Source organism: Erythrolamprus reginae, chromosome 10 (genome assembly GCF_031021105.1).
Source record: "Erythrolamprus reginae isolate rEryReg1 chromosome 10, rEryReg1.hap1, whole genome shotgun sequence".
Classification (NCBI taxonomy): domain Eukaryota; kingdom Metazoa; phylum Chordata; class Lepidosauria; order Squamata; family Dipsadidae; genus Erythrolamprus; species Erythrolamprus reginae.
This window is the reverse complement of record NC_091959.1, coordinates 47,760,376-47,783,024: the sequence shown is the minus strand read 5'-3', so window position 1 is coordinate 47,783,024 and position 22,649 is coordinate 47,760,376. Positions and strand designations below refer to the sequence as shown.

The window sequence follows — 22,649 nt, the reverse complement described above, 5'->3', positions numbered from 1 at the left end:
TCTATCTATTTCTATCTATCTATCTATCTACCTACCTACCTACCTACCTATCTATCTAGCTAGCTATCTAGCTAGCTATCTACCTACCTACTAATCTATCTATCTACCTACCTACCTACCAACCATCTATATCATCCATCTATCTCTATCATCTATTTACTTAATCAATCATTTCTATTCTACCTCTGTATCTATTTTAGCTACCAACCTACCTATGAATCATCTATCTATCTATCTATCTATCTATCTATCTATCTATCTATCTATCTATCTATCTATCTATCTAATAATCTATCTAGCGTCAATCTAGCATCTATCAATCAAATTTATTTATCTATCTAATCAATCACTTCTATTTTCTCTACCTCTGTATCTATTTTACCTACTTACCTACCTATCTCTATGTATCCATCCATCCATCTATATCTATCTAATATTCATCCTTGCCTCTTTTAAAATTTTAACTTTTATACATTGTTTTCATATATATTTTACTGTACGCCGTCCAGATTCCTTCTGCGAGGGTGTTAAAAAATCTCAGGTGGATAGATAGAGATAGATAGATAGATGGAGGGAGATAGGTAGGTAGGTAATATAGATGAAGAGATGATAGATAGATGGATTATTGATAGAGACGGACAGACAACCCAGTTCAGTGTCACATATACACTGAAAAAATCTTGACCATTATGGGAACTGTACATGGTATAAGTATTGCCCACAAGATCATATGCTGCAACGTCCTACCGGTCAATGACTACTTCAGCTTCAACCGCAACAACACAACAGCACGCAACAGATTCAAACTTAATATTAACTGCTCCAAACTTGACTGTAAAAAATATGACTTTAGCAATTGAGTTGTCGAAGCGTGGAACTCATTACCGGACTCAATAGTGTCAACCCCTAACCCCCAACATTTCTCCCTTAGACTCTCCACGATTGACCTCTCCAGGTTTCTAAGAGGTCAGTAAGGGGCGTACATAAGCACACTAGTGTGCCTTTCGTCCCAGGTCCAATTGTCTTTCCTTTATCTCATACAGTGATCCCTCGATTAGCACGGTCTCGATTAGTGCGAAACGCTATACCACGGTTTTTCAAAAAATATTAATTAAAAAATACTCCACGGTTTTTTTGCTATACCACGGTTTTTCCCACCCGATGACGTCATACGTCATCACCAAGAGTCACTTCTCTGTCTCTTTCTCTTTCTTTCCTGTCATTCTCTGCTTCAATCATTCTCTCATTTCTCTTTTTTTCTCCCCTTTTTTCTATCATTTCTCTCTCTCTTCCTTCCACTCCTCTCTCTCTCTTTCTTCCTCTCTCTCACTCTCTTCCTTCCTTTCTCATCTTTCTTTCTTTCTCTCTTTCTCTATCTTGCTTCTTCCTCTCACACTCTCTTCCTCCCTCTCTCATCTCTTTCTTTCCTTCTCTCTCTTTCTCTATCTCTCCCCCTCTTGCTCTCGAGCGGCGAGCGAGCGGGCGGGCGAGCGGGCGGGCGAACGGCGGGCGGGTGGGTGTTGGGGGGTAGGGGCAGCCGACATTCAAAGCAATCTTTGTCGGCTTCCGCACTTTCGTTGCTCCCCGGCTCCACCATTTGCGCATGCGCGGTCATGGAAAAAGGGTGCGCATGCGCAGATGGTGTTTTTACTTCCGCACCACTATACCGCAGAAAATCGATTAGTGCGGGAGGTCTTGGAACGTAACCCCCGCACTAATCGAGGGATCACTGTACATCATATATATTTTCTTCCTTTCATATATCTTCTCCTCTATTTTTACATATTATCTTTATATATATTACTTCATGTCTATTCTCTTCCATATGTATTGTGTATTGGACAAATGAATGAATGAATGAATGAATGAATGAATAAATGAATAAATAAATTAAAAAACAACAACAATTACCTGGACTGTGATGGCAAAGACGAGGGGAAGGTAAAAGCAGCTTTTTAAAAAAAAAAACAGTTCAAGAAACTTCAGTTTAGACACTTAATTTTAATTCATACTTCCATGATAAAACATGCCAAATAAAAGCTAGTGGTTTAAAAAGAGAACTTCTGGTCTTTCTCGAACTCCCTGGAATGCAAGGGGATGGATACTGAAAATAGTTCCCCCCCCCCCCCAACTTTCTCGATTCCTTTGTTGGTAACACTGTGCTGTCACTCAGCAAAGGAGCACAGGAAAAGAGGATGCATTTTTTGAAAAATCGTTTAAGCTACGAAAGGTTTTCTTGCAGCTAGAAGAAGCTGTGTGTCGTGGTGAGCATCGAGTTAAAACAGTCCACGCTGCGTACGGACATCGCCTAAGCTTCGCTTCTACCTTCTAAAAGTGACGAGCACCATCAAAATCTATTAACAACATGATAAAACTCGGCGTCTTACAAAGAATTCAGATCTGCCGTTTTTTTAAAAAAAAACCAAAACCCACATCTTCAAAAATAGCAAAATACCAAAACAAAAAAAACCAACAGTCCGACTCCTTCTGTAATAACAAAAATAGGGAGTTTTTACAAAATATGTGGCTCAGTACAAAATATTGGGAGGGTTTTGTGTGTGTGTGTGTGTAAAGAGGGAATGGTTGTAAAAAGGGGCAGAGTTTAGAAAAATACAAAAAAAGCGGTTTGCATTATCAGAGTGCGTCGTTATTGTACTTTAGTGCAAATAAAGGGGAAATATCCTCAACGCCCGGTCTTGCTCAGATGTTGGCAGAGGTGCGCAAAACCTGGAATCTCTTCAGGGTCATGCGGATGGATCCCAATACTCGGTTGATTCTCTCCAAGCGATCCTCCAAAGCTTCCTGAGTGAGAATAGGCAGAGAAGAGAGTTCAGGATCCAGAGAGAAAGGGGTGGGGGGGGAGAGACCGTGATGATTCTTGGAAATGACATTTGGGATCTGTCTTTTTTGGGAGGTATAATTTTTTTTTAAAATTTTCTCCACCATAAAATAAAACAATATGTAGCTATAAACGCAACGTTTTCCACTTACAAACCCGAGCCTCCGAAACTGTAACCAGAAAAGGTGGGGAGAAGCCTCTGTGGGGCCTCTCTAGGAATCTCCTGGGAGGAAACAGGGCTGGAAAAGGTGGGGAGAAGCCTCCGTGGGGCCTCTCTAGGAATCTCCAGGGAGGAAACAGGGCTGGAAAAGGTGGGGAGAAGCCTCCGTGGGGCCTCTCTAGGAATCTCCAGGGAGGAAACAGGGTTGGGAAAGGTGGGGAGAAGCCTCAGTGGGGCCTCTCTAGGAATCTCCTGGGAGGAAACAGGGCTGGAAAAGGTGGGGAGAAGCCTCTCTGGGGCCTATCTAGGAATCTCCTGGGAGGAAGCAGGGCTGGGAAAGGTGGGGAGAAGCCTCAGTGGGGCCTCTCTAGGAATCTCCTGGAAGAAAACAGGGTCGGAAAAGGCAGGGAGAAGCCACCGTGGGGCCTCTCTAGGAATCTCCTGGGAGGAAAGAGGATTGGAAAAGGTGGGGAGAAGCCTCCATGGGGCTTCTCTAGGAATTTCTGGGGAGGAAACAGGGCCAGAAAAGGTGGGGAGAAGCCTCCGTGGGGCCTCTCTAGGAATCTCCTGGGAGGAAAGAGGGATGGAAAAGGCGGGGAGAAGCCTCCATGGGGCTTCTCTAGGAATCTCTTGGGAGGAAACAGGACTGGAAAAGGCAGGGAGAAGCCTCCGTGGGGCCTCTTTAGGAATCTCCTGGGAAGAAACAGGGCCTCCACGCTCCCTGTGGTTTCCCCAATCGCACGCCTTATTCACTTTTACATTGATTCCTATGGGCAAAATTGCTTCTTCTTACAAACTTTTCTATTTAAGAACCTGGTCACGGAACGAATTAAGTTCGTAAGTAGAGGGACCACTGTACGATCAGTTCGTTCTCTTCCCAACCGTTAACAACAAAGGTCAAAAAATCAGGCGTGGATTCTTTTAACTGCCGTCTTGCTCAGCGGCGGAAATTCGGGGGGGGGGAGGGGGCATCTGTGGTCCTTAAATCGAGGACCACCTGCAAGCACAACGCTTCCCCCCAGAGACACAAGAAGAGAAAGGGGCACCTGATTCAGTCGGGCCTTGAGTGTCATTCTTCCTCCGGCGCCAGGAATTCGGCTCAGCTCGGATTCAATCTATTTGGACAGAAAAATCAGGAAGGAAGGAATGCTTTAAAAGGGAGGGGGGCAAACCCCACCCCGTAACATAGTTTTTTTGTGTATGATATGACTGTATGTATGTTTTATATATTGGGGTCTCTTGTTTTTTTAGACTTTTTAAATGTATTATTGTTATTTTAGATTCTAACTATTAGATTTGTCATTGTATGTTGTTTTTATCATTGCTGTGAGCCGCCCCGAGTCTACAGAGAGGGGTGGCATACAAATCTAATAAATAATAATAATAATAATAATAATAATAATAATAATAATAATAATAATAATATAATAAAAAAAACCATAAAAGATTGACGGCAGAAGAACACCTCCTGGTCCACCTAGTCTGCCCTTATACTATTTCCTGTATTTTATCTCTGTTTATCCCAGGCATGTTTAAATTCAGTGACTGTGGATTGACAAACCACGTCTGCTGGAAGTTTGTTCCAAGGATCTACTACTCTTTCAGTCAAATAATATTTTCTCACGTGGCTTTTGATCATTCCCCCAACTAACCTCAGATTGTGCCCCCTTGTTCTTGTGTTCCTATTAAAATCAATTCCCTCCTGAACCTTATTTAACCCTTTAATATCTTTAAATGTGTCGATCATGTCTCCCCTTTTCCTTTCTGTCCTCCAGACTCTACAGATTGAGTTCATGAAGTCTTTCCTGATAAGTTTGATGCTTAAGACCTTTCACCATTTTTGTAGCCCGTCTTTGGACCCGTTCAATTTTATCCGTATCTTTCTGTACGCAAGGTCTCCAGAACAGAAGAAAATAAATCACCAGGAGAGTTCTAGTCTTACCTAACCCATGAAAGTAGACGGTGAGTTCGAATCCTGCCTTAAGCATGAAAGCCCACTGGGTGACTTTGGACCAATGATCAAAAGGTGGTGAGTTTTAATCCCACTTTAATCATAAAAGCCAACTGGGTGATTTTGAGCCAATCACGAGGAGGCAGTGAGTTCTAGTCTCACCTTAAGCATAAAAGCCAACTGGGAGACTTCGGGCCAGTCACCTGGAGACAATGAGTTCTAGTCCTGCCTTAGAAACATAGAAACCTAGAAGACTGACGGCAGAAAAAGACCTCCTGGTCCATCTAGTCTGCCCTTATACTATTTCCTGTATTTTATCTTACAATGGATATATGTTTATCCCAGGCATGTTTAAATTCAGTTACTGTGGATTTACCAACCATGTCTGCTGGAAGTTTGTTCCAAGGATCTACTACTCTTTCAGTAAAATAATATTTTCTCATGTTGCCTTTGATCTTTCCCCCAACTAACTTCAGATTGTGTCCCCTTGTTCTTGTGTTCACTTTCCTATTAAAAACACTTCCCTCCTGAACCTTATTTAACCCTTTAACATATTTAAATATTTCGATCATGTCCCCCCTTTTCCTTCTGTCCTCCAGACTCTACAGATGGAGTTCATGAAGTCTTTCCTGATACGTTTTATGCTTAAGACCTTCCACCATTCTTGTAGCCCGTCTTTGGACCCCTTCAATTTTGTCAATATCTTTTTGTAGGTGAAGTCTCCAGAACTGGACACAGTATTCCAAATATGGTCTTACCAGTGCTCTATATAAGGGGATCACAATCACCCTCTTCCTGCTTGTTATACCTCTAGCCATGCAGCCAAGCATCCTACTTGCTTTCCCTACTGCCTGACTGCACTGTTCACCCATTTTGAGACTGTCAGAAATCACGACCCCTAAATCCTTTTCTTCTGAAGTATTTGCCAACACAGAACTGCCAATGCAATACTCAGATTGAGGATTCCTTTTCCCCAAGTGCATTATTTGACATTTGGAAACATTAAACTGTCAGAAATCACGACCCCTAAATCCTTAAGAGTGATTTTTCCGCCCATGCCTCCCTCTCAGTTGTGGGGGATAAACTAGGAAGGAAAACCTAACGGGATGTTGACCCCAGGGGAGAGGGGAGAGGAGGGGTCTGAGGTCTACCTGTTGCTTTTCTAGCGTCAGCTCGTCAAAAAGCCGCTCAGTCTCTGCCAAGGTCTTAATCCGGGACACGTACTTGAATTCGGGCTCGTAGTAGGGAGCTGCCGCTGACCAAGAGGAGCCCGTCTCGCTGGGGTGGGCCGAGCGGCCCCCTTCGTGACCTTCCCTTGGCGAATGCCTGCTTGCTCTGGAATGCAGGGGTTGGGGGCACGAGGAAGACTTCGAAGACCTCCGGCTTTCTGGGTGACTGGGCTGAGGTCCTGCCCCCCCGACACAGAAAAAATGAGAAAGGTCTGATTATAAATTGACCCCGGATTCACGTTCTTTTCAGAAGAGATTGAATACCGGGAGATGTTTGTCTGAAACGTTATAGGGTTTCCCGCTGCAAGGCCCCTTCCAACACTGTTATTCTGTTAGATTCTATTCTATTCTATTCTATTCTATTCCATTTCATTCCATCCTCCAATCCATTCCACTCTATCCTCTATTCTATTCTGTTCTGTTCTATTCTATTCTATCCTCTATTCCATTTTATTTCTATTCCATTCCATTCCACTCTATCCTCTATTCTATTCCATTCCATCCTCTATTCTATTCTATTCTATTCCATTCCATATTCTATTCTATTCCATTCCAATAGATTCTATTCTATTCTATCCTCTATTCTATTCTGTTCTATTCCATTCTATCCTCTATTCCATTCCACTCTATCCTCTATTCTATTCCATTCCATCCTCTATTCTATTCTATTCCATATTTTATTCTATTCTATTCTATCCTCTATTCTATTCTCTATTCCATTCTATTTTCTATTCTATTCCATTCCATTCCAATAGATTCTATTCTATTCTATCCTCTATTCTATTCTATTCCATTCCATTCTATATTCTATCCTCTATTCTATTCTATTCCATTCCAATAGATTCTATTCTATTCTATCCTCTATTCTACTATATTCTATTCTATTCTATTCTATCCTCTATTCTATTCTATCCTATTTTCTATTCCATTCCATTCCAATCTAAATCTAAACACACACACAAGGGCCTCTGAGAAGTGCAAAGCAAAAGAGGTTCTGTAATGTCGCAGAAAAGAGCAGCTTTCGAGAAATCCGAATGGCCAACGGCCCCCACCTGGTACAAAACTTACCTTGTGGGTCGCCTCCCGAGCCAAACTGAAGCCGCTTCCGTGGGCTACCGTGCTGCACTGCAGGGGCAGCGGCGACCTCATCCAAGCGGATGTCAAACCTGGCGCAGAAAAAAACAGAACTAAGTCCCTTGCACGGAGGTTTGCCTCCCCCTCCCTCTCTCTTCCCAAAGGCTGGACTGATAAAAATTATATTTTCATCCCTGGTGCCACTGAATCAATGCAAGGAGTCTACCACTTGTTACAGCCCGTTTAGTGACGGCTTAAAACTGCGATGATTCACTGAACGAATGCAGTGAGAAAGGTCGTAAAACGGGGCCAAGCTCCCTTAACAAAGGCCTCGCTGAGCGACAGAAATGTTGGGTTCAATTCTGGCCATACGTTGAGGACCACCAGAGTAAAGTTCCGAAGGCCATTTCCTATCTGTCCATTTAAGAAAACAACAAACTGAATTGGAGACTTCACCCAAAACAAAAGAAGACCCCCTTGCCATCGTCTCAGGGAGCCCATACCTGGTCATCAGGTCTTCGTTCCTGCTAAGGAAGTGGCTGAACCCCGGGGACAGGTTTTCTTTGGGGGAGCGCTTGGGGCTATAGGTCACAGCCACTGGAGTCAACATGGTCTCTCGCTTGGCTGCAAAGAGGAAGCGGGAAAGGAGACCTTAGATCTTAGAGAAGGTGTTGGGCACAAAGAAAGGAATCAGGACCATCAATTACCATATTGTTCAGAGTTTAGAGGTACTTCGTGATATGAACCCCTCGTGATACGAACCCGGGCTTCGGAAATGTTTTGCCTCTTCCTACGAACTTTTTTCGGCTTACGAACCCACCGCAGATCGCAAAATGGCGCTCTGCTGGGCGCCGCCCCCCAGCTGTCACCTTGTAAAACAGCCGGGGGGGGCTTCTCGGAGGTGGGGAATCCCAATAGGGAATTCCATGGGCGGAGCTTTGACGTCACAAAGACGGTTGGACGTCTTCGTGACGTCAAAGCTCCGCCCATGGAATTCCCTATTGGGATTCCCCACCTCCTTTCCAGCCTCCAGATCGGCTGAAAATGCTGTCGCCGATTGCAAAAACGGCGCTCTGCCGCGTGGCGCCGTCCAGCTGTAACCTTCTGAAACAGCCGGGCGCTTCTCGGCGACCTCCGGAACCCGAACCCAAACTTGTGGGTTCGGGGTTCGGGAGAACGCCGAGAAGCCCCCCGGCTGTTTCAGAAGGTGACAGCCAGGCAATTTTTTTCTCTTTTTGCACGCATTAATCGCTTTTACATTGTTTCTATGGGAAACAATGTTTCGCCTTACGAACTTTTCGCCTTACGAACCTACTTCCGGAACCAATTAAGTTCGTAAGACGAGGTACAGTGATCCCTCGATTATCGCGAGGGTTCCGTTCCAAGACCCCTCGCGATAATCGATTTTTCGCAATGTAGGGTTGCGGAAGTAAAAACACCATCTGCGCATGTGCGCCCTTTTTTTTTTCCTTCATGGCCGCGCATGCGCAGATGGTGGAGGTGGGGAGTGACGAAAGTGCGGAAGCCGACAGATTGCTTTGAATGTCGGCTGCCCCCGCCCCCCCAGCACCCGCTTGCCCGCCGTTCGCCGCTCGCCTGCCCTTCGCCCGGCCACCCGCCGTTCGCTCGCTGCTCGCCCGGCCACCCGGGTTCGGTGGGGTGCTGGGAAGCCCCCCAGGCCGGCTGCGACCTTTTAAAACAGCCGCGCCGCTTCCCAGCTGACTCCCGAAGCCAAACGCGGAAGTGGGGGTTTTTTTAATTATTTTTTTTTTTTAATCGCGATATAGCGTTTCACGAAGATCGAGATCGCGAAACTCGAGGGATCACTGTATTATTGTATAAGACACACCTAGATGCTAGAGGTGGAAAACAAGGAAAAAAGTATTCTGAACCAAGGGGTGTAGTAATATGTTATTTAATAAAATGCCAGTGTAGCAGAATATTTATTATAACCATGTACACTTTTTACAAACCTCAAAATCAACAGCTTTAAGACTTGTGGACTTCAACTCCCAGAATTCCTCCTCCAGGTCACGCTAGAAGGGGTAATTAAAAGGCAAAGCCAGACCCATTTTTGTGAAAAATGGACCATTTTTCGCCCGTCTTTTCACAAAAAGTGAGGCATTTTTGCCTTCCCCCAGTAGCTTGTCTGCAGGCTATCAAGATGGCTACAAGGGACATTTGCAGATCAGGGTTAAACAAAATGCACACGTTAAAAACACAAGTGGAGATAGGATGGCACAATCTTGCCATTTTTTGACATATCCTGACTGGGGAATTCTGGGAGTTGGAGTTTGCAAGTCTTTAAGTGCCCAAGTGCTTAAAACTTGTATTTATACAAGTAAAACTTGTATAGAGCGCTGGTGAGACCCCATTTGGAATACTGTGTTCCCTCAATTTTCGCGGGTTCGAACTTCGCGGAAAGTCGATACCATGGTTTTTCAAAAATATTAATTAAAAAATAATGCGGGTTTTCCCCCCCTATACCACGGTTTTTCCCATCCGATGACGTCATATGTCATCGCCAAACTTTCGTCTGCCTTTAATCAATATTTTTTTAATAAACTTTAATAAATAAACACGGTGAGTAATAATCTAAATGGTTGCTAAGGGAATGGAAAATTGCAATTTAGGGGTTTAAAATGTTAAGGGAAGGCTTGTGATACTGTTCGTAGCCAAAAATAGTGTATTTACTTCCACATCTCTACTTCGCAGAACGCATCCCCCACGAAAAGCGAGGGAACACTGTACTGTGTTTAGTTCTGGAGGCCTCACCTACAAAAAGAGATGGATCAAATTAAATTTTGGACGGGCTACAAAAACAGTGGAAGGTCTTAAGCATCAAACTTATCAGGAAAGACTTCATGAACTCAATCTGTCTAGTCTGGAGGACAGAAGGGAAAGGGGGGGACAAGATCGAAACACTTAAATACGTTAAAGAGTTAAATCAGGTTCAGGGGGGAAGTGCTTTTAATAGGAAAGTGAACACAAGAACAAGGGGACACAATCTGAGGTTAGTTGGGGGAAAGATCAGAAGCAACGTGAGAAAATATTATTTGACTGAAAGAATAGCAGATGCTTGGAACAAACTTCCAGCAGACGTGGTTGGTCAACGCACAGTAACTGAATTAAAACATGCCTGAGATAAACATAGAACCACCCTAAGATAAAATACAGGAAATAGCATAAGGGCAGACGAGATGGACCATGAGGTCTTTTTCTGCCATCAATCTTCTATGTTTCTAAAACAACCAAATTAAACAATCTAAAACATTTACTTGGCGTGTTGGTCTTCCTGTTTGAAGGTGGGAGCGATGAAGATCTTTGGGTACCAGACTGGGTCAATTTTTTGTGCCTCGGTTGCTCTTTGCTCTTCTCGGGCGAACAGCTCGGACCCAAGGATGGCTTGGCGAACCCAACAACTGGAGCCCGAACAGCTGTTTCTGAAATAAGCCAAGGCAGCAGAGAAAGTTTCAATAAAGAAGGTATTTGGGGGCCTTCTCCCCACCACATGAAATCAATTTTTCATTATCTGTGAGCACCTAGAGACACACGTTGAAGATAAACCCCAAAAATATTCAGAGAAGCCAAATGAAAACTGTGGATACGCTGGATATTTATTTATTTATTTATTTATTTATTTATTTATTTATTTATTTGGTTGGTTGGTTGGTTGGTTAGTTAGTTAGTTAGTTAGTTATTAGATTTGTATGCCGCCCCTTTCCGTAGACTCGGGGCGGCTCACAACACAATAAAACAGTTCATGACAAATCTAATAATTTACAATTTAAAATATTTTAAAAACCCCATTATTAAGCAGACATACGTACAAACATACCATACATAAATTGTATAGGCCCGGGGGAGATATCTCAGTTCCCCCATGCCTGACGACAAAGGTGGGTTTTAAGGAGTTTACAAAAGGCAAGGAGGGTAGGGGCAGTTCTAATCTCTGGGGGGGAGCTGGTTCCAGAGAGTCGGGGCCGCCACAGAGAAGGCTCTTCCCCTGGGGCCCGCCAACCGACATCATTTAGTTGACGGGACCCGGAGAAGGCCCACTCTGTGGGACCTAACCGGTCGCTGGGATTCGTGCGGCAGAAGGCGGTCTCGGAGATATTCTGGTCCGATGCCATGAAGGGCTTTATAGGTCATAACCAACACTTTGAATTGTGACCGGAAATTGATCAGCAACCAATGCAGACTGCCGAGTGTTGGTGTAACATGGGCATACCTGGGGATTTGATTGATTTCCAGTCGTCTTGGATGTCTGTATATCTCATTAAAAAAAGGCCTCGTGCTCTACAGAGAATTATATTTTCATCTAAATCACAGCTAGCACAATTCTCCCAAGGAAGGAAGGTTTTTTAATTCGTTAGGATTTTTTAAAAATTTCTTTTCCAGGAAGAAATAGAAAGGAATCCAAAGAAGACTCCGATTGTTATAAAATATGGAAGACATTTTACGATCGGTTTAAGAGGAGAAATAGAAGTTTAAATTGAATTACGACAATAACAATGTGTTAAGACCTGTATTTATTGACGAAAAGATGAGACACGCTGCAAATACAACTGTTTTTGTGAAGACAAAATTTGTATGGAATTAAATTAATTAACAAAGAGTGTACTGAAGGCGGTTTAAAAAACAACAACAATAATAGAAAAGATATTGACAACCAAAAAGAACAATCGTGAATGACGATGATTTCTACTCACCAGAAAATAACTTGATATTTGATAAGATTGAAACTTTCCTCCCCCCAAGAGGATATTGAAGAGATTTTCTTTTTATGTTATTTGTAATATCGTAACTGTTCATGGTGTTTTTTGTTTTGTCTTGTTTGTTTCGGTGTATATGTTTTTTCTTTGTGTGTTTTGCAAATACAGTCATACCTCGTCTTATGAACCTAATTGGTTCCAGGGGGAGGTTCATAAGACAAAAAGTTCGTAAGACGAAACATTGTTTCCCATAGGAAACAATGTAAAATCCATTAATCCGTGCAGGGGGAACCCCCCCCCCCGCAAAAAAACACCGCCGCCCGGCTGTCACCTTTTAAAACAGCCGGGGGGGGGGGGGGCTTCCCAGCAGCCTCCCGAAGCCGAACGCCAAACCCGAACTTCCGGGTTCGGCGTTCGGGAGGCTGCTTGGAAGCCCCCCCGGCTGTTTTAAAAGGTTACAGCTGGGCTGCGGGGCTTCCCAGCGGCCTCCCGAACGCCGAACCAGGAAGTTCGGCAAAAGTTCGGGTTCGGGAGGCCGCTGGGAAGCCGCGCCGCCCGGCTGTCACCTTTTAAAACAGCTGGGGGGCTTCCCAGCAGCCTCCCGAACGCCGAACCCGGAAGTTCGGGTTTGGCGTTCGTAAGACGAAAAAAGTTCGTAAGAAGAGGCAAAAATTTTCTGAACCCCGGGTTCGTATCTCGGGTTGTTCGTAAGACGAGGGGTTCGTATCTTGAGGTACCACTCTATTGTAAATATATCAATGTACAGTGATACCTCATCTTACAAACGCCTCGTCATACAAACTTTTCGAGATACAAACCCAGGGTTTAAGATTTTTTTGCCTCTTCTTACAAACTATTTTCATCTTACAAACCCACCGCTGCCACTGGGATGCCCCGCCTCGGGACTTCCGTTGCCAGCGAAGCACCTGTTTTTGCACTGCTGGGATTCCCTTGAGGATCCCCTCCATGGGAAACCCCACCTCCAGACTTCCGTGTTTTTGCCATGCTGCAGGGGAATCCCAGCAGGGGAATCCCAGCAGCGCAGAAACGGGCACTTCGCTGGCAACGGAAGTCCGGAGGTGTGGTTTCCCAATGAGGGGAGCCTCAGGGGAATCCCAGCATCGCAAAAACACAGAAGTCCAGAGATGGGGTTTCCCATGGAGGGGAGCCTCAGGGGAATCCCAGCAGTGCAAAAACGGGCGCTTCGGCTGGCAAAAGGGGTGAATTTTGGGCTTGCACGCATTAATCGCTTTTCCATTGATTCCTATGGAAAACATTATTTCGTCTTACAAACTTTTCACCTTAAGAACCTCGTCCCGGAACCAATTAAGTTTGTAAGACAAGGTATCACTGTATATACTTTTTTGACTATACCTTTTAAAACAATTTAATAAAAATTACTTTTTTTAAAAAAAAAGAAAGGAATCAAAAGTAATAAAAAGTCATTTACTGTTAGTTTCTACCGCTGCCCCTTCTTCTTTCTCTGCCTGGGACCCTCGGTTCTTCAAAGCCTTCCTTTCTTCGAATTCTTTAAAGGCTTTGAGGATGGGGATGTCTTGAGTTTTGATCTCTTTCTCAATGGCTTCGTTGGAGGGGAGGTAATTTGGAGAGGACTCCTTCTCTGGCAGAGGCTGGTGCCTAAGAAGAGTCAGGGAAAAGCTCAGGTAAATTTATTTTATTTTATTTATTTATTTATTTTGTCCAATACACAATGAGGGTTTTAGTGGGTATACACATAGTAAAATACATGATGAAGGTTATAGAGGAGATACTCATAGTAAAATATATCTAAGAAAGAATAGAAGGGAAGATATAGGAATAGAACATATCAATGAAAGAAGAGATATAGGAATAGAAGAAAGGTATAGGAGATATAGGAGAGCAATAGTCACAGTCACTCATGCCCTCATCACCTCGAGGCTCGACTACTGTAATGCTCTCTACATGGAGCGACCTTTGAAAAGTGTTCGGAAACTTCAGATCGTGCAGAATGCAGCTGCAAGAGCAATCATGGGCTTTCCCAAATATGCCCATGTTACTCCAACACTCCGCAGTCTGCATTGGTTGCCGATCAGTTTCTGGTCACAATTCAAAGTGTTGGTTATGACCTATAAAGCCCTTCATGGCATCGGACCAGAATATCTCCGGGACCGCCTTCTGCCGCACGAATCCCAGCGACCAATTAGGTCCCACAGAGTTGGCCTTCTCCGTGTCCCGTCAACTAAACAATGTCATTTGGCGGGACCCAGGGGAAGAGCCTTCTCTGTGACGGCCCCGGCCCTCTGGAACCAACTCCCCCCAGAGATTAGAATTGCCCCCACCCTTCTTGCCTTTCGCAAGCTTCTTAAAACCCACCTCTGTCGTCAGGCATGGGGGAATTAAGATATTCTGTCCCCCTAGGCTTCCACAATTTATGTATGGTACGTTTGTATGTATGATTGGTTTTAAAATAAGGGTTTTTAGCTTCTTTAGTATTGGATTGTCGCATGTTGTTTTTACTACTGTTGTTAGCCGCCCCGAGTCTACGGAGAGGGGTGGCATACAAATCCAGAAAAATGAAATGAAATGAAAAAGGACAGGGGACAGAAGGCACTCTAGTGCACTTGTACTCGCCCCTTACTGACCTCTTAGGAATCTGGATAGGTCAACCATAGATAATCTAAGGGTAAAGGGTGGGGGTTTGGGGATGACACTATGGAGTCCGGTAATGAGTTCCACACTTCGACAACTCGGTTACTGAAGTCGTATTTTCTACAATCAAGTTTGGAGCGGTTAATGTCATAGCAGTCGGTTCCTTTTGCCAGACCCCAAACAAATTAAATGAAACAAGCAAGCAGACACCTGGGGCTGGAGGTGGGGAGATATTCCTTACCTAGGAGAGGTGAGTCCTTTTTCAAGTCGATTATCGTTGGGATTGTCTTGGGCTGCCAACGGCTGACCGGTAAAGATTGAAAATTCAGATCCTGGGATCAACCACTTTCTTCTGCTCACATCAAAGCTTTCTAATTGGCTGAAAGGACAAAGAGGAGCAAGGAAGAAACTTTTTAAAAATAATAATAATAATATAGAAACATAAAAGACTCGACGGCAGAAAAAGACCTCCTGGTCCATCTAGTCTGCCCTTATACTGTTTCCTTTATTTTATGTCAGGATGGATTTATGTTTATCCCAGGCATGTTTAAATTCAGTTTGTTTGTTTGTTTGTTTATTTATTTATTTGTATGCCGCCCCTTTCCAAAGACTAACAACAGTATAAAAAGACAATGTAAACAAATCTAATATTAAAAATAATCTAAAAAACCCCAATTTAAAGAACCACTCATACATACAAGCATACCATGTATAAGTTCCTGTGGATTGACCAACCACGTCTGCTGGAAGTTTGTTCCAAGCATCTACTCCTCTTTCAGTCAAATAATATTTTCGCCCTGATATAATCCTTACTTCCTAACCTGGCATAGGATGGTCCAAAGGATCCCTCGGCAAAAGAACGGAACTTGAGGGAGTTTTCATGTTCTAATTGCTTGACCTGAGTTTCCAGTTTCGAGACTGTTCTAAAGGAAAGCAGAGGGGAAAAAATCAATATTACCCATTTTCATTTTTCATTTTCATTTTATTGGATTTGTATGCCACCCCTCTCCGTAGACTCGGGGCGACTAACAACAGTGGTAAAAACAACATGCGACAATCCAATACTAAAGAAGCTAAAAACCCTTATTTTAAAACCAATCATACATACAAACGTACCATACATAAATTGTGGAAGTCTAGGGGGAAAGAATATCTTAATTCCCCCATGCCTGACGACAGAGGTGGGTTTTAAGGAGCTTGCGAAAGGCAAGGAGGGTGGGGGCTATTCTAATCTCTGGGGGGAGCTGGTTCCAGAGAGTCGGGGCTGCCACAGAGAAGGCTCTTCCCCTGGGTCCCGCCAAACGACATTGTTTAGTTGACGGGACCCGGAGAAGACCAACTCTGTGGGACCTAACCGGTCACTGGGATTCGTGCGGCAGAAGGCGGTCCCGGAGATATTCTGGTCCGATGCCATGAAGGGCTTTATAGGTCATAACCAACACTTTGAATTGTGACCGGAAACTGATCGGCAACCAATGCAGACTGCGGAGTGTTGGTGTGACATGGGCGTATTTAGGAAAGCCCATGATAGCTCTCACAGCTGCATTCTGAACGATTTGATACTGTGTATAAGTCTAGTTCTAGTTCCTGGAATAGAGGGTTCTGAAAACAGCTGGAAATGTCTTGATTGGGTTAAATAATTCTTCCATATTTGGTGAGAAAGATCTACCACTCTATAAATACAGTAAACATTGGAATAAAAACAAAGGGACAAAATTGGATTTCCCTTTCAACTTGAAATATTTCTTTTATTACACTTATATTGAAAGGTCTATGCCCAGAGTTTGACAAACTAACTCTTTGCTAGGTTTGATTTAACGTCTTTGCTGATCAGTACCCTCCGTGAAGACATTTGCTTAACTTATTCATGAAATGTGATAATCAACATGCGATGAAAAATATATAAATCGGAGAGGCTGTAATAGGTTTCCAGGATTAAAGTGTCTAATATTACCTCTTCAAATCAGAAATCCGAGTGTGCGCATCGAGTAATTTGTTCTCAGTAATATTTAAAGAATCCTGTGGGAAAGAGAAAAAAAAACATACATTAAGGATTAACGTAACCACTGGTTTTACTAATATTGAATGATTTAAGTGTCTCTCTTTCATTAGCTGAGTATTAATTCAATTTGTCTTTAGTTCCCCTGGGGGGAGGGAAGCGTTGCTAAGGCTTCTCTTCGTTTGTCCTTGGCAAATAATTTATCACATATTTATAATCCATCAGGAGGGTTCCATTTTCCACCAGGCTGGTTAACCTCATGTCTTTTTTTTCGAGATGGATGTTTCACTATCTGCTTGAACAGTTTTCTGTTCCCAAGTTCCCTTGTTTCTAGAGGCCCATTTAGCTGGCTACTGTCCACTGTTTCTGATACAGGACAATCTAGCGTATTTTTCGGAGTATGAGATGCATCGTTTTCCTCTCTAAAAGAGGCTGAAAATTTGCTGGGTCTTGTTGTGGTTAGCTCTGGCCCAGCTCCTGCCCCAAGGACTGTGGATGTGGGGGAGACATCCACACGCTGCAGGCCTGTTTTGCCCCCGGTGGAATCTGCTGATGAAAGCTCCTCTGACCAAGAAGACATGAGTGACAGGGAGGAGGAGAGTGGGGCAGACAGCTCAGAAGGAGATCAATTCTCTAGCTCCTCCTTGGATTCAGAACAAGAGTTAATGATACAGCCACGCATGCGGAGAGCGATGCATAGGCAGCAACAACTGAGAGATTATTATCAAAGAAAATGAGGCCACCTGTGGTTGGGTGGGGCTGTGGTCATTAGTGAGGCTGCTATAAAGAGCAGCCTGTGGGTTTGGCCATTGTGGAGGATTATCTGATCCTTGTGTTTCGTGCCTGCCTTGCTGACTTTGACTTTTTGTGTGTTGCTTTTTCCCCGCTTTGAAACTAAAGCAGAGCAAAGTGTGTTTCACTTTGTGAAAGAAGAAGGACTGTGAATTGCCTCACAGCTGCAAGCTAAGTATCACAGAACTGATAAGGGACTTGTACAAATTACCAGTTTGTTTGGAGACGAGGGCTCTTTGCTATCCCAAAAGAGGGCTTGGTTTAAGTGAATTTTCATTATAAAGAACATTGTTTTGAATTTTCAAACCTGTGTGTATCTGAAATTGTATCTGTGCATTTTTGGGAGGATTCTACCAGAGAGCTTGACAGAACAATAAGTGGTTTAAAAAGAAATATGTACAGAAGATCAGACTGGTAACCAATTCATCTGAGAGGGCTGGACTTTTCATCCCTCCTAAGGACAAATATTTTGCAGATGAAAAGCTTATTTCTGGGGGAAATAAACACACCTGCTTTTTACTCATGATCAAGGAATAGCTAAACCCTATTTGGTTTTTGATCCTTTTCCCTAAAAATGGACTTGGTTCTGCAAAGAAATAAAAAATCCTGCTTACCTTAACTCGTTCGTGCTCTTTCCCAAGGGATTCATATTCTCCCAAAAGCTATGAAAACAATAACATTTTAAAATTATTTTGTAATATTTCAAAAACGCTAGAATAACAATCAAGCTGGCACAGATTGCAGCATCTGTTACAGTGATCAAATCAGAATTTAAGCGAATTCCACCTTTCGTGGAAAGACACAGGTGTCTTGTTCATAGGCAGCCAAATAGAAACATAGAAGATTGAGGGCAGAAAAAGACCTCCTGGTCCATCTAGTCTGCCCTTATACTATTTCCTGTATTTTATCTTAGGATGGATATGTGTTTATCCCAGGCATGTTTAAATTCAGTTACTGTGGATTGACCAACCAGGTCTGCTGGAAGTTTGTTCCAAGGATCTACTTCAGTCAAATATTTTCTCACGTTGCTTCTGATCTTTCCCCCAACTAACTTCAGATTGTGTCTCCTTGTTCTTGTGTTCACTTTCCTATTAAAAACACTTCCCTCCTGAACCTTATTAACCCTTTGACATATTAAAATGTTTCGATCATGTCCCCCCTTTTCGTTCTGTCCTCCAGACTATACAGATTGAGTTCATTAAGTCTTTCCTGATATGTTTTATGCTGAAGACCTTTCACCATTCTTGTAGCCCAGTGACTCAAACTGCTCACCGTAGGCTTTCTATGGCTTTGGAGCAACCCTACCAACTAAAGACTGGGGGTCCCTAACAAATTGGGAGGGTGTTCTCGACAAGAGATTAGAATTGCCCCCACCCTCCTTGTCTTTCGTAAGCTGCTTAAAACCCATCTCTGCCGCCAGGCATGGGGGAACTGAGATACTCTTTCCCCCTAGGCCGTTACAATTTTATGCATGGTATGTCTGTTTGGTTTTTATTGTAATGGATTTTTAACTGTTTTTAGTATTGGATTATTATTATTATTGTTTGTATGTCTTATTATTGTTGTTAGCCGCCCTGAGTCTTCGGAGAGGGGCGGCATACAAATCCAATAAATAAATAAGTAAGCAAGCAAGCAAGCAAGCAAGCAAGCAAATAAGTAAATAAGTAGATTAGATAGATAGATAGATAGATAGATAGATAGATGGATGGATGGATGGATGGATGGATGGATGGATGGATGGATAGATGATAGATAGATAGATAGATAGATAGATAGATAGATAAATCAATCAATCAATCAATCAATAAATAAATAAATAAATCGGCCACAGGCATTCATTCCAAACTGGGCCAAACGTACGTTTTGAAACATCTTGTTTTCTTCCTTTAGCCGGGCGTCCTTGTTGTCGGAGAGCTTGTAGGCTTTCTCGAAGGCCTCTTCCAGATCGCGGAGTCTTCTCTTGAGGCGGCTGATGGTGTTGTCTTTGTCCTTGCCGCCCGTGCGCATCTCTTCCAGGCGCTCCTGCAAGGATTTGGTGGTGGCGCTCAGGGCCCCGAAGCGCTCCCGCCAATCTGTCTGGAAAGGGGAACAGGCCAAGGGTCACACGAGAGGAGAGAGAGTCCAGAGAGACGACGGCACCGGAAAAAACAGCAGGACCAGCTGTAACATCTGATAGAATAAGAGGCAGATTTGAGACAAGGTGTTTCTCAGAATTCCCCAGCCGGCGTTGCTAGTCGGAATCCACCTGTTCTAAGCATGCTGGCTGGGGGATTCTGGGAGTTGAAGTCCACCTGTCTTAAGCATGAAAGCTGGGGGATTCTGGAAGTTGAAGTCCACCTGTTCTAAGAATGCTGGCTGGGGGATTCTGGGAGTTGAGGTCCACCTGTCTTAAGCATGCTGGCTGGAGAATTCTGGGAATGGAAGTATACTTGTCTTAAGCGTGGTGGCTGGGGAATTCTGGGAGTTAAAGTCCTCAAGCCTTAAAGTTGCCAGGGTTGGACAGCCCTGACCCAAGCCATAAGATACACTTACTACTTCCATCTCTAAGGCCTTGTTTTTATTTTCAAGGGATCGCAGACGACCGTTGGCTTCGTGTAGAGATGTTTCTAGCTGGTCGCACCTAAAAGTTGAAACAGAGAGCCATTAAGTGTCATTTTTTTTTATTATTAGATGTAATATCAGAGGAAAAAATTGATAAGAAAAATATGTACTTAATATTACATGTCTTAACAGCAGCGAGGATTATATTCGTACAATATTGCGAAAATGAAGATATATCATATCATGCGGAGAGGGTCGGCATACAAATCTAATAAATAAAATAAATAAAATATACCACGCGATGAAGAGCTAGTCAGGTAGTAGATTGGGCAGAAATGGATAGATTGACATTGAAAATTAAACAGAAAAAAGAGGTAGATTATGATCAAACATGGAATCTATTTTACCTATCGCTGGAAAAAAGGGGGTGGACCCATTGCTCAATATGCCCACTTGGTTTCCAGCTGTCAAAACTGAAGACAGGGAAGGTCCAGAAATAGTTTTATCTAGCGGAGCATAGAAACATAGAAGATTGATGGCAGAAAAAGACCTCATGGTCCATCTAGTCTGCCCTTATACTATTTCCTGTATTTTATCTTACAATGGATATATGTTTATCCCAGGCATATTTAAATTCAGTTCCTGTGGATTGACCAACCACGTCTGCTGGAAGTTTGTTCCAAGCATCTACTCCTCTTTCAGTGAAATAATATTTTCTCACGTTGCTTTTGATCTTTCCCCCAACTGACCTCAGATTGTGTCCCCTTGTTCTGTGTTCACTTTCCTATTAAAAACACTTCCCTCCTGAACCTTATTTAACCCTTTAACATATTTAAATGTTTCGATCATGTCCCCCCTTTTCCTTCTGTCCTCCAGACTCTACAGATTGAGTTCATTAAGTCTTTCCTGATACGTTTTATGCTTAAGACCTTCCACCATTCTTGTAGCCCGTCTTTGGACCCGTTCAATTTTGTCAATATCTTTTTGTAGGTGAGGTCTCCAGAACTGAACACAGTATTATTCCAAATGTGGTCTCACCAGCGCTCTATATAAGGGGATCACAATCTTCCTCTTCCTGCTTGTTATACATCTAGCTATGCAGCCAAGCATCCTACTTGCTTTTCCTACTGCCCGACCACACTGCTCACCCATTTTGAGACTGTCAGAAATCACTACCCCTAAATCCTTCTCTTCTGAAGTATTTGCTAACACAGAACTTCCAATACAATACTCAGATTGAGGATTCCTTTTCCCCAAGTGCATTATTTTACATTTGGAAACATTAAACTGCAGTTTCCATTGCTTTGACCATTTATCTAGTAAAGCTAAATCATTTACCATATTACAGACCCCTCCAGGAATATCAACCCTATTGCACACTTTAGAGTCATCGGCAATTAGGCAAACCTCCCCTACCAGACCTTCCCCTATGTCACTCACAAACATATTAAAAAGAATAGGACCCAGAACAGACCCTTGTGGCACACCGCTTGTAACCTGTCTCTGCTCAGAATACTCGCCATTAACAATAACTCTCTGATGTCTATGCTTCAGCCAGCTTGAAATCCACTGAACTATCCAGGGATTAAGTCCAATTAAGCATCATTTCAAAAGGGATGTGGGGGAAAAAAGATATTCCAAACAACTCGGCCAATACCTGTCCGTGAGATTTTGATTGGTTTTCTTCATTTCCTCGGAAGGAGAGGCATGGCTTGCTTCTAGCTGCTGCTTTAAGCTGAGAATCTCAGACTCGTAATACGCTCGGAGATCAGTGATATGACGGGTATGTTTTTCCCTCAAATTCTGCCTCATCCTGATTTTTAAAAAAGAAAGAACAGAACAAAACATTCAAAATGTTAGCAACTTTGCCAGACGTTACTGAAGGGATAAAACTGGTACTTCAAATAAAATGTACATACAGTACATGAATTTAAATTTGCTTATCAAAAGCTGATTCCCTCCCCCACCTCCAAAGTCTGTATGTAAAGTGAAAATAGAACAGCGCCATTCCCATGCTTAATAGACTTAGACCTTTGAATAATTTTATTGTCACTTTGAATGTACACTCATTGGCAAACTTCATTGCATTATCCACTCAATTATGAACCCCAAACAGGTATACAGTGTTCCCTCGATTTTCGCGGGTTCAAACTTCGCGAAAAGTCTATACCACGGTTTTTCAAAAATAGTAATTAAAAAATACTTTGCGGTTTCCCCCCCTATACCACGGGTTTTCCCTCCTGATGACGTCATATCTCATCACCAAACTTTTGTCCACCTTTAATAAATATTTTTTTAAATAAACTTTAATAAAGAAACATGGTGAGTAATAATCTAAATGGTTGCTAAGGGAATGGGAAATTGCAATTTAGGGGTTTAAAGTGTTAAGGGAAGGCTTGGGATACTTTTCATAGCCAAAAATAGTGTATTTACTTCCGCATCTCTACTTCGCGGAAATTCAACTTTCGCAGGCAGTCTCGGAACGCATCCCCCGCGGAAATCGAGGGAACACTGTATTTATAACTATGTGTGAAATCTTATCTCATCTTTGAAATGCTGTCAGGCTTATTATTATAAGAGGGTGTCCAGGGGAGAAACATTCTGAAACTCCCTGATATTTCCCTGACATTTCCCTGTAACTTGCGATCTAGTTAAGATCGGGGTCGTAGATGATGTCATACCAAATGGCTCAGCCGTGGAGAAATATCGGTAGCTGCG

General features: G+C 43.0%; 1 protein-coding gene across 4 annotated transcripts in view; it reads right to left on the bottom strand.

Annotated features, from left to right (window-relative positions):
- Positions 1 to 1,981: 1,981 nt before the first annotated feature.
- Positions 1,982 to 22,649, bottom strand: part of MPHOSPH9 (M-phase phosphoprotein 9) — a 46,929-nt gene continuing 26,261 nt past the window's right edge. Inside the window, exons 11-24 of one of the 4 annotated variants that reach the window (XR_011560024.1) lie at positions 21,589 to 21,744; positions 19,923 to 20,010; positions 19,251 to 19,466; positions 18,005 to 18,052; positions 16,554 to 16,618; positions 15,421 to 15,522; positions 14,841 to 14,978; positions 13,419 to 13,606; positions 10,532 to 10,696; positions 7,757 to 7,877; positions 7,248 to 7,345; positions 6,175 to 6,358; positions 4,046 to 4,114; positions 1,982 to 2,802 (exon numbers count right to left, since the gene is read on the bottom strand). Coding sequence is in view for 2 of the 4 variants with exons in the window: in XM_070763200.1 (XP_070619301.1) it covers positions 2,701 to 2,802; positions 4,046 to 4,114; positions 6,102 to 6,358; positions 7,248 to 7,345; positions 7,757 to 7,877; positions 10,526 to 10,696; positions 13,419 to 13,606; positions 14,841 to 14,978; positions 15,421 to 15,522; positions 16,554 to 16,618; positions 18,005 to 18,052; positions 19,251 to 19,466; positions 19,923 to 20,010; positions 21,589 to 21,744 (1,819 nt within the window). In the remaining 2 variants the exon portion in view is untranslated. Of the gene's footprint in view, positions 2,803 to 4,045; positions 4,115 to 6,101; positions 6,359 to 7,247; positions 7,346 to 7,756; positions 7,878 to 10,525; positions 10,697 to 13,418; positions 13,607 to 14,840; positions 14,979 to 15,420; positions 15,523 to 16,553; positions 16,619 to 18,004; positions 18,053 to 19,250; positions 19,467 to 19,922; positions 20,011 to 21,588; positions 21,745 to 22,649 lie in introns of all 4 variants that reach the window. The other 3 variants (XM_070763201.1, XM_070763200.1, XR_011560023.1) reach the window with 3 other exon arrangements.